Source organism: Corvus moneduloides, chromosome 3 (genome assembly GCF_009650955.1).
Source record: "Corvus moneduloides isolate bCorMon1 chromosome 3, bCorMon1.pri, whole genome shotgun sequence".
NCBI lineage: Eukaryota > Metazoa > Chordata > Aves > Passeriformes > Corvidae > Corvus > Corvus moneduloides.
In genome coordinates this window covers 101290222-101302840 of record NC_045478.1, presented here as the reverse complement: position 1 = coordinate 101302840, position 12619 = coordinate 101290222, and the positions used below count along the sequence as shown (strand labels likewise).

Below are 12619 nucleotides of genomic sequence, written 5' to 3'. Positions count from 1 at the left end.
CTAAAAATTATGTACCTCTGGATCCTCCTCATGTACTATCTGGATTGAATTTTTCCCCTGAATGAACTGATAGCAAGTTTCTCACTTTGAAGTAACCAAATTTTAGCACATGGTGTGCTTGTTTCTCACATTCACCTGCATTAGATACTCTGTCTTGCTGTCTTTTTGCATAAGTTTGTGCTCCACAGCTCAAACTTTGCTTGTCTCAGCTTACCTATTAAAATACTAACGGCATAAGGATAAACTTAATTTGCGCTCCAGAGGTCTGAAGACCCCTCCTGCTGTGTAAGGTCTGAGGAGGAGCTGTGCACAGGGACTTGCACTGTCCTTCCCCAAACTGTTTAAGCTGTGGTTAGGCAGCACTGCAGTCAAGGAGGTTGTTTTGCACTCTGGTTTTCCACTACTCGTTTGTCCCATTGTCTCCCCCACCATGGGAAATTTGGTTTTGTGTCTCTGTGTTCCACCATAAAGGCACATTAAAGCTGCATACCATAAGGATGAAGATGAATAGGTGTGCATGAAGGAAGGGTGGGCTTCCCTCTTTCTGGTTTTATTGCACATCAAATTGTGCGAGTCTTACATCAGGTTCCTACTAAACTAAAAAGGATCCCTGAATCTCATATGTGTAAATCAGTATCCCCTGGTGCACATTCATTAAAATTCTGAGGCATAGGCACACTGACTTTTATCCAGACTGTGGTTTTGTGTAAGGAGAGAAAGAGTTTAGATGAAAATTTGGATAGTTTGCTTCAAATTACATACAATTTTCATGTTTTGTCCTCCATTTTTGAGCTACTGTATTACATACTTGGATTTTTAATGTTGCTTCTTGTTCCTTACCTGTTATAAAACATTTTGAATGCAACACTAATGTTTGCAATAATTTAACCTAACTCTATATGACTGTAATCCAGAACTTTAAAATGTGGTTTTTAAAATCTTTTTGACAAAATACATTTGTCCCATGCTAAGTTTATTTAGTGAATATCATACTTGGTAAACAAATATGTATCCAGAAATACCTGGAAGAAATGGTGTAGCTGAGTACACTATCAAGTCCTTCCATTAAAGTGTCTGTTCAAATCCATGTTTACTGCTCAAGTCATAAAGATATTTTCTAAAACACTTCTGGATGTGGAGGATCGAGGCCCATATCTCTCAAATAGCAGCAGTGTTGTTGCAAGATGAAGAAGAAACCAAAGAATATTTGCTTTAGAATTTGTGAAACAATATTGTCCTGTAACAGGATGACAGTCTGTTACTGTGACCTATTTTCAAACTGCATTTCACCATTGCACAAATAGGAGCATTTTTTTAATCATGTACTGCTTAACACAAAACAATAATGGAACTTGCCATCAAAAATATTTAGAAATATTCTAAATGAATATGAAATTTATATTCTGAGTTAGTATAAATATTAATTTCCTGTATTGAAAATGTGAAATCATGTCATTTGTTGAAGAAAACTGAAAGTTCTTTGCTGTGTAATTTTTGACAGAAGTGTATTTTTTGGGTTTATTTCCTCAGTGTTCCTTGGTGACTTGTTTGTACACCAAGATATTGGTTTGGATTTGCCTTTGTGTAATTCATATACTTTTGATCAATTCCAACTCATGCCCAATTATATTACACTAAATTAACATAATTCAACAGATGTTGATATTTAAATGTTTTCTGGCATTCACATCTTGGACAGCTGTCTTAGAGCTTGGGGAAAAGGCAAACATTTAGAGTTAAATGCTGAACATATGCTTAAATTACTAATTAGAACCAAGAAAAAACAATGCATTATCCTTTCTTAGGGCAGTAGGCCTCTACTACAGAATTATTTTTTAGGGTCTCTTTTCACAGATAAAGTGCATAAGTGACTTGAGTATGGGTGTCAGAACATACGTAGTGATGCAGGTTTTTGTTTTCCATCATGTGCACTAAAATTATGCCAGTGTGAAGTTGAATGTGTCGATTTTTAGTGTTCAGATAAATTTTGGACAACTACTGTGTTTGAACGACAAAAGTGCTGCTAAAGATAACAGAAAGGAGTGTGCTAGGATATTGTATTTACTAAGTGATGAGGTAATCTGATGGGCCAGGGAAAGATTGTATTCTAGTCATAACAGGATTGCACTAGGACCTTCAATAATACAGGTGTGTCACCCTTATGCTTGAAGTTATGTTGTGAACAGATTGACATTGTATGAAAGGAGTTTGATAGAGTTGCATGGGTTTATCACATCTTTTTAAGATGTAATAAAAGGGAAATAAAGTGCATAGCTCTTCTGGTTAGTGTAATGGTTTTCACACTAGCAGAGGTAAGTGAAGCAATCTATTATATAGATGATGTCATTCTTTAGACAAATTTGAAGAAAAGCTTTATTGTTTGTAAAGGGTGAGGAGGAATCATGCATGGAACTGATTTCATATTGTCTGAGAAAAGTGACAAGAAAGCAAAAGAGCAAAAGAAGGCAGGTGCCTTCTTTAGAATGGACGAGGAACCATCCCTCTCTAACTGTCCATGGGGCAGATGCATTACTGCACATGCTACCCTTCTCTGGGTGTTCAAGTAGACACCAGGAGCTGCATTCATGTTTTGACAAGCTGTGTACCACAAAGGAAAGAAGACATCTTTCCTTACAAAATTCCTTAGCCATTTTTTTTATGTATTTTTCCTCAGAAACAAACCTGCCTTGCATGTTTCAGTGTAATATTATGAAATCATCATGCATCTTTTCTGTGGTTAGATTGATACACATGCCAGAGGCAAAGATTAAGTATTTTGTTATACCTAGATAATACAGAGTAGTCTTCCCAAATTTACAGCCCCAGTCGCTTAGTACATGTATTTGGAGTGATACCTTTTAATGTAATCCATACTTCTGGAGACTCAATCAAATGGAAATGTAGAATTTTATGTTTGTCTTAATTTAATTAGCTATTAGTGTTATGAGATGTTTGGAAAGACATATATAATAGGGTTTTAATGGTGTTTACCTCTAAACTTATCATAAACTGTTCCATTGACTCTGATGCTCTTGAAGCCATTGTCTGTCACTTGTGGTAATTTCGGAATGTACAGGAAGAATTAAAGTTCCTCCAAACTCCCTTATTTAAGCAGCACTAGTGGATGTGTTCCACTGGACACCAGATACAGCAGTGTCTGCATTTTAAGCCATGTAAAAACAAGATAGGCTGTGCTACAGGTCCATTCTGTGTAAGGAGAATCATTTATGTGATATTTTTGTGTGAAAGGTACTTAAATAACAGAGTATTTTTTGATTTTTATGAAGTTGAGCTGTTCCACACATTCCATTTTTTTAATCATTTTATTGGCTTGTTTCTCTCTTCCACAATCGAGTTCTGTTTTTTCCATCTTTAACTGCTGCTGTGAACATTGCTTCACACTCTCCCTACTCTATTTCAGTTTGTAAGAAATTGCCCAGGAATTTCAAGCTTAAAAGTGAGTTGTCGTCCCTACTGCATTCTCCTACAATCATTCCCATATGAATATGTATTTTTTATCCATGTTTTAAGACTGAGAACTGACAGTTTCAGTTAGATTTCCCCTTCAAAATAATTCTCTCAAGTCCCTTCTAAAATGCAAACCAGTTAACTTTGGTCTTTTTGTGGTGTCTCATGAAAGAAGTTGACTTAAAAACTTTCATCAAGCCTCTGCATTAGCTGAAGCATTCAGTAGTGATAAACTTGCAGAGTTCTACAGCCATCTGCAGGAATGCACTGATACTGTGGCAGAACGGAGTGTCACTGTTTACTGTGTGTTTCTTCCTCAGGTGAGAGATGTTAATTGCAATATAATGGATAGGCAAGTATTGATCATTACCAATTCATCTAATTATGGAATAGAAATCAGTCTTCTTGAAAATATTATTACGTCATAATAATATGCTGCATCAGATTTTCCAAGTTAGTGTACAGATATTTGGTAAAAACTGTTAAACAAAAAACACTCCTTCACACCTGCCTTCATTAGTAAGTTTCGTTTTGTGATGATAGTGAGTGCAGAAGCAAATAATAAACCAGAGAACTAGAACACATGTTCAGGAATATCTGCTGTCCTACAGCCATTTTATTATGGTGTTCTTCTCAGTGACTTTCAACTCTGATCATGGCAAGGGTGATATCTACCAGTGATAGAGTGAAGAACCCTGGTGGATCCTCAGTTCCTCAGAAGGTGGATTGCATTTAAAGCAGCTCAGCTGTAGGTTCCCCCACAGAGCAAGATGTATATTTGGAGAAAGTAACCACATGGTCCATGGACTACAGAGGTCAAGGTAGATAAAAATCTGACATGGCCTGTTGCAAACGTCTTGGAGAGGTGAATGTGTGTAACTGCTGAAAGGGAATTAATCAGAAAGATTTGCCTGTGGAGCTATGAAAATTACAGAAAAAGAGATTGTGTTGTATAGGCATGGATATAAGTGTTAGGGGAGCTTAAAGAGACAATTCTAGACATCTTACTGTAGTAAGGGCAATTACCTTGAGAAAAATAAATGATAAAGAGACTGCAACTATTTAAGGAGGAAATAGCAAAATTTCTATCAGAGGAAAAGTTTCACAAAAATGCAGAGATGCTTGTGAATTGCTTTGCATGTCATTGCTTCTATAAAAGCGTTTGCTGTATCAAATCTGTGGGGTTTATTTACAGGATTTTGTGGGGTTTATTTAATATTTCGATAGCTTTTTTCTGGTTTTTTTGTTATTGCTGCCTTCCCAGTCTGTCTTCGTTTTTGAGGCTCTTATTTACCATGTAGAAAGGAGAATCTAAACACTGTGTGCAAGATGAAAAATGAATAAAAATTGACAGCAGCTTTTCTAGTGTTTTGTTTAATACGTTGAGGCATGACACAACAACAACAAAAATTCTTGGCAAGCTAGTGTAAGTTCACACCAGCCTGGCTTTTGCAGCCCTCTTATTTCCCTCTGCCACAACTTTGCCGCTGCTATGACACTTGCAGGCCTGCTCGGCCGTGGTGCAGCTGATGCCCTGTCCATGCTCATATTTTTCTTATTGACAGTGAGTGTTCTTGCCAAACGCCAGGGACCATAGTCACATCTGTTTGTCTCCCAAGCTTGTCTGAGGCTGCTTGGGAACACTTTTTATCCAGAGGGCAGCTTTAACTAGGCCTAATACTCTGAAAAGCCTCTATTTGTAAATGCATACAATGAGGCGACAAGTTCCTGTTGTCTTTCCTTAAAAATTATTCCATTTGACACTGCTTGCTCCAGTCCCTGTCACCAGCACGTCAAAAGCCAGGTTTTCAGGCAAGGTGGTCTTAACAAGTTTTATTTTTTCCCTAATAAAATGCCTAGCTTCCCTCCAGAGCACTATTTATAAATGATAGCTGGAAGCAAGCTAGGGGTAAGTAGAGAGAAGTCAGGCAAATAGCTTTCTTCCTTTCTGTAATCCATGCTCTTGTGATTTAATGCTAAGAAACATAATGCTGAACTTAGCCTGATTGAGGGTCAGAGTTCTCTCTACTTTATAATACCCCCATTACAGGCATTTCAAAATGTATTGTGCAGCTTCACAACTCTGCTTATTTTTGTCTAACCTGCCAGTTCCACAGCAGTAATAGTTCTTGTCTGGTCCTCTCTAAATAAATAAATAAATAAATAAGAGCTTTTCGTTTTGCTGTGATTTACACTGGCAGAGCATATCAAATGTTAAGCCCTGATGAAGGCAAATGCCACTTCACAATCGCAAGTTGGCTGAACATTTGATGGTAGTGGCCATAAAACTGGGTTTGACAAAGCTTAATTGGTGCTCCAGCATATTGTTATTTATTTGTGGTGTAGGGAATTTTTGACGACAACAAAGAAATATCCACTCTCACCTTGGCTGGTGATGGGGTTGTTGTGATCGGCAAAGGCAAATGATTCATTTATGCTGAAGGAACAAGGCTGCCTCTCAGACGTTCATTGATTTTAAATTAAAAAGTAACTGCTGTGTTCTACATGAAGGGTGACAACAATAACAAAGTAGTCCTTACTTAGTGTTATTTGTTGCAACTCCATTCCGTGTGCCTGGAGGAAAAGTGGGGAGACCCCAGCACCATAATCTTACAGATCAATAATCTAGATATCTCAATGTAGTGTAACAGATAATCAATTCTGGTAAAATAACTCAAACGCTGCTCACTGTTACTGCTGTGGCTCAGGTCTTCAGGTTCAATTGCCTGACTTTATTAATTTTTATCTTTCATCCTACTTGTATTCCTGGAGACTTTCTCCCTTTTTCATTCAGAAAACAAGAGTTTCACACTGTAGAACATATAATTTATCACACAACTTATTCTGCATGTTTGATACCAGTGTTAAATACTGATCTGTTGATGATCAAACATCTCAGGTATCTTTTCTCTAATAATTGTTTCCCCATATTGTATTTAAATACTCATTTTCTTTATCATACCATCAATTATTAAAGGGTTACACTTCATGATTTCTTTCTAAATTCAGAACTGAAAATTATCATCCTGTTAGTTAACTAGTTCAACTGTGTTGAGTTTCTGGATATTAAAATAGGATGAAATTTCATCTTGGAATTGCTAGGAAAACATGTCTTAAAAGGAAGTGTTGAAATAAGGGTTCACTAGGTGAAGCTAGAGTGCACATCTCTGTGAAACGTAAGTTTCTTGGAATATTTTATTATTTAAATATAAGCACTGTGGTACTTGTAATCTGCTGTGTCTTTTTAGAAGAAATATTCAGAAGATTGTACATTGTCATCTTATTCATCAAGGCATTGTTGTCACTCTTTTACATTATTGAGCAAATCTGAGGTCTCTCAACAGTATGTGACCATTTGTTATTCATTTAGAAGCAGCCTAGCTTTAAAAAGTTTATAAATGCAGTAAAGGGTAAGTCATATATCCACACTGAAACCAGATCCCATGAGTGATAGTGTTACTATGCTGCACTAGATTGTCAGATGCAATTTTCAGCTTGTAATGTTATCAAAATTCACTACATTTACGTGGCAACAAACGCAGTTCTCAGTAACATTTATAGAGACATATTAAAATTGTGCAGTTCAGAAATTACTGCTTTTTTCCCCCTTTTGTTCTAGTTCTTTGAAAAAAAAAAATGTCAGCAACATATATTCAATTCTGCAGGCATTGTACATTACTTCAAGAAAAATAATAACTGTAATTGTCCTTTGAGATCCTATTCCAAAAGTCAACACTTGAAAGTTCCAAATTTACCATTTGCTGTGGTATCTGACTTCTAATAGCTGGATTTAACACAGTAGCATTTGCTTGTTTGCCATCCTCTGCATCTCCATCAATTTTCCAGTCTCCAAGTGCAAGCTCATATTGTTCAAGGAGCCTATCAGATACTGTGCTTCCATGGTATTCTCACAACTTGCCAGTGAATTAGAAGAGGATAAATTGTTATGCTACAAGTTTATTTTATGCACCTTTGAAGAGTTTACTGTTTCATGTTTTCTCATTCATTCTTCATCTTACCTTAAAAAAAATTGATAATATTTTCCATGTAATAAATGCTGCTCTGACAGTCAAGCATTACCAGCCAATTGATAACCTACAAACAGCATTGTGATCTCTTTAGATAATTAATCTTGGCTATTTTCCTGTCAGGAGCAACAGTGTTTTTGTTTTATGTTGAGCTAGAAAGATTGCCGGTTTTGAAAATTAAAAAGCATTCCCTTTATATTTATATTTATTCATTCCAGTAACAATTTATGATGCTGCATTTAGATACTGAGCGCTTGTCAACAAACATAATTATGTTTCGATATAAACAAGATTGGTGGCTTGACTGTGCAGCTTCATCTTGGTTGAGAATGTTTTGATATAGGTTCAGATTATACAAGCTGTGTATTTATGTGGCAGTTTTCTTCCTTTGTTAATAGTTTTCTCCTATAATTACTTGCAGGCAAACCAGTGTACATTTAGGATCATTGTGCATGGGAGACATCAAGCGGAGAAGGAAAGCTGCTCCCCTGCCAGGACCCACAGGTAACCAATTTCCCTGGGACAGAGCATAAACCACAAGATGTTAAATCTCTGAATACAAAACAGTAGGTCAGTGACCTGGGGAAAAGCTTGATAAATTCAGTAACTTCCCAATATATTCAGACTTGTCCCATCCTTATTTATTAATAAAGATTAAGAAATAAATAGGCTTTCTCCATTCTCCTGCAAACATTGCCAATTTCCAGTCCTTTGTAGCACAGCACTTCTTTAAAGACAATATATCTTTTTTTCATGTACTGAGACAGCAAAGATTACTGCTTATGTCTTCAAACATTACAAGGGAAGGAGACCTGAGGCATCTTTTTTTCTGCATATGAATGCTCTAAATACCCTGCACAATAAAGTTAGGATGTGAATTCTTGGGTAAATGACTGAAAGTGTGGTGGTAAGGCTGTGGAACACAGCTTTAAAATTAGTGCTGTAGATTAAACAGGAAGCACTTGCAAGCACATTTCTGAAAGATTTTTACAGATATGAGGTCACAACCATTGGATGCATTTTGCTGATGTCACAGCTGTGAAATGACTTTTTCAATACTTAGCAGTGATTTATAGAACTCTCATCAGTCTGTTGTATTAATTATATATGTGCATACTGGATGGATTAGGTTGTATGTGTACCCATGTGAGCCTTTATATATATTTCTAATATAGAAATCTGGATTGCATGTCCTGGGCATACATAAACTACTGCAGCAACATTTGCAACACATAGAATTCTTCGAATATATTTCAAGTGGATGTCTTTAGAGAAGCCTAATACTTGTATTCTAACTGAATTCCCCCTCCTGAAACTTCTTTGTTTCAAACCTCAGTGGCAGAAACAGACCAGGAATAATATTAAGAATGTTATAAAAGCACCTTAGTGGCGGCAGCAGTATGAAAAAAAGAGAATCTATGGGTCAGCTTCTAAGACTCTGAACATATGTGAACTGAGAAAGAAAAATACTTAATGGCTGAAGAGAGAATAATGTAATTATTTCTACAAGGTAATTTTCACTTCACAACTTTCAAGTACTAGAGGATGTCATTTTGTACTGAGAGGTTATCAAGTATAGTGAAATTAATTTTATTATTCACTTTACCTTGGGCTTTCAGCATTCAGAATTTTATTTTACAAGCCGGCTCCTCTGCATAACTTTGCAAAGCCAATATTTTGATACTAAGGCAAATATGTGGTCATTCAATGTTATGTGTCCCTGTAGTCACAGTTTTAGAGATTGTTTTGCCCCAGAGTTTGCCTTTATATGAAGAGCAACAGAGAATAATGGTAGATAAAGGTATCATATGAGTACCTTTTAACTAATGTGCCTCTTTCTCTTTTCAAGTTCAAGGTAATCTTTTAAATTTTGTTCTGATCAGGAGGATTGAGAATTTTTTTTGTGGTCTTATGGAAGTTTTTTATACACTTCATCCTTGTGAGTTTTTAAGCAAATAGAAACTTTGGTAAACATTAAATAAGCTTGTACATATGTATAGGTAATGTATAGCATTCTAGAGATTATTACAGTTTTCTCAAAGGCTAACCTTCCTACAGCTAAATTATTGTTTATCCATCACAGGCCTTGGTTTTTGTCAGTGTTCCATATGATTTTATGAAAGAAACAGGGTTTTCTTTTAGAATGAACATACATTTGGAAATTTGGATTAAAATAAGAGGTCATTTATTTGATTGTTCTTCTTTCAGTAGTTCGAGTTAGTTAAGATATAGGAATAGAAGGACTCGATTTTATGTAGAAGAATATGTGAACTTTTTCCTTGAAATAAAATAAGGACAGAAGGTGTTCACATGAACAGAAGTTGGAAATGAAAAAAGCATTCTCCTAATAATTGTATTTAATACCATAGTGAAACCTGAAAGGCTGTCTGTAAATGACTCATTTACTGCAAGCATTTTCTTTATATGGACTGCAAATTTGCAAAGTTTCACCTAATATGAGCCAATGTGTTGATAACAGTATTTTCTAAATTCTCATCTGCATTTGAAAAAAAAAAATACATTGGTAAATTAACTCTTGTAAAAATCTGCACAGTGTTGGAAATGGTCATTTATACCTTTAGGTTCAGTAGTAGTGATGAGAATGACTGGTGACCCTAACAAGGTATCAAAATATTTTGCCTGGGTTTGAGTCTCACAAGGGTAGCACCTGCTACTTTCAGACACCTTACAAAGCCACAGACTTCTGTAGCAAGCAGTGTGATTGGTTAAACATTTATTAATTGTGACAAGAACACCCAATTTATTTCAGTACTCCAGCTTATTTACTGCTCTTTCACCTTTGTATTTTGTATTGAAAAAGTAAAATGAATATTGATAGAGTTAGATATTGATTTCTAAATTTATAGCCTGTTCTCAGCTTGCAGTCAAAGTCACATACCAATAGGTTTGTGTATATTAGTAACATGGGATGTAGCTTTACTTGTACAGCATTGAGAAACTACTGAAGCAAGAAAGTTTGAGCAGCACAGAGCATTTTATAGTTTCAAAAATGTCATTTGTAAAGGTGAAGAAAAGATGTGTTGAAAAGCAGTGAGGAAAATGGGATGTGATATAGGCATGGATGGTTAGGAACTGACAGTACTGATACAGGAGTGCCATATTTTGTCTTTTTTGCTAAGATAAATTTTCTGTTTTGTGGATGTTTCATATATCCCATCTGTGTATTGAACATAGATAGTTAATTAATCCACTAAAAACTGATACTAGTAAAAATTGATTACTTCCTACAATTTAAGAATTAGGTGTTGTACATTTTAAATACTCCTTTGCATTACTTCTTCGATGAAACCAATATTATTCCAGTGAGTCTGTTCACATATGGACCAGGTCATTCTCAATGACCTTCTGCCCCCTCTGACTACCTGAGTGGTAGAGCTATTTCATGTGACACCCTGACATATTTCACTGCAGCAATACAGTGCTCTGAAGTTTGTATAAGAACCTCTTAGAGAAACTAATCCATTGTCATGGAAATAGCCTTACCAAAGCTGGGTCCAGTGTAATGAAAATAATAGCAAAATAGCAACTACAGCAACAAAATTTTATGCTAGAGAAAGAACATTCTTTGCAAGGTACTGTTAGTACTTGAAACACATGCACTGGGAGTAGTTGCAGTTATTTCAGTCTCAGATTATCTAGTTTAAGTCTCATATCAAACCAGTAGGTGCTACAAAATTGTAGATGCCATACACTGAATATGTATTTATCCCAGATCCTTTCCAATTGATTCTTCTTCTGTAGAAGATTTTTGGGTTTTTTTATCTCCTGTTAAATCCCTGAAATCTTCTAGATTTTTTTTTAAATAACAAACCTCTAATTCTTAAATGTTGGGGGAAAATCATCAAATTCTGCTTCACATCTCATATTTGTATGCCTTGTAAATAGCCATTTATTTTTATTTCAAAACAATCTTTTTACTGTGGTGTTACATAGTGTGGTTTACAGTTTGGAGCAGTGTTAAAAACCTGCAAAAAACAATTAGAAAAAAAAGAAAGCTATTTTATACTTAAAATGTAGAAAATGTGTATATAAAATAGGTAAATTACTATGCATGTTATGGGCACTTTAATACTTACCTTTTGCAAAAACAAATTTCAGATGTCATATTCTTTATCTAGTTGGCATGTTGCATGCACATGCTACACTTCAGGCTCGTCCTGATTGAAATGACCAAGTTAAAAGTCTCATTTTAAAGAATGTGTTTTAATGAAAAATATGACAGTTTCTTAATTACAGCAGAAATTCTGAGCACTGCTATAATGCCATCATGACTCACTTTAACAAGGTAATCAAAAGGGTACATGTTTTCATTCCTTTTTAAAAATTGCCAACGGAACAGCTAAGCAAACTATTTTGCTGATGCTTAATATGTCAGTGATTAAAAATCAGACCTGAATATCTGCAGAACCAAAATGATGATTTGAAAAAGATTGTGATTACAGTGTGATAACAGAGGTGGCTGAGGCTAAGTTTGTGGTGAAGGTCAATTTCGTGCAGTAGTTTCAGAGGAAAGGTAAACTTTTGGATACTTGGATGAGCTGGCCGTAAATTTCCAAAGCTCTAGACAAACTATTATAACCCTACTTTCTTTTTAGCTTGATTCACTGCTTTTCTGTCTACCAGATGTACAACTCTATAGCAGAAATCCCTTGTCACGGGGCAATACAGCATTGGCATGTTGTGAACACTTTCCCTTATTGCATTGCACCATTTCTTATCCTTAGTCTGCCGAAGTCCTTCCTGGCATATGCTTCATGCCTGCTTGGTTGCCCAGCCCATGGACGCTTGTTTTTCTTTGGTTGGTATCTGCAGCAGGTTAAATTTTAGTGACTTCTTTCTGTTTCTTTGTTTCTTCTACTGTATTGTCGCACTAAACTAAAAGATAAAAGATAGATAGCAGCATCCAGTATTGGAAGCTGCTGTCCCTTCAGAGCAAAAGGCCTTTTGTGTTGAGCTTGAGGTAGCTGGTTCAGGCAAGGTGTCTTACATATAAGCACCAGCATTCAGAAAGTTCAGTAACAAACTTCAGAAGACCTGCAATTGAACCAGAGCAAGCTTGTCCTGGAAAATTGCTGATGGATTTCTTGTGATCTAGAGAGAAG

At 35.8% G+C, this 12619-nt stretch overlaps 1 protein-coding gene across 1 annotated transcript in view; it reads left to right on the top strand.

The window, feature by feature from the left end:
- The window catches only part of GPATCH2 (G-patch domain containing 2), a 120614-nt gene that overhangs the window by 96822 nt on the left and 11173 nt on the right, over positions 1-12619 (top strand). The window contains 1 exon segment of the mRNA XM_032103009.1: positions 7918-8000. Coding sequence (XP_031958900.1) covers positions 7918-8000 — 83 coding nt within the window.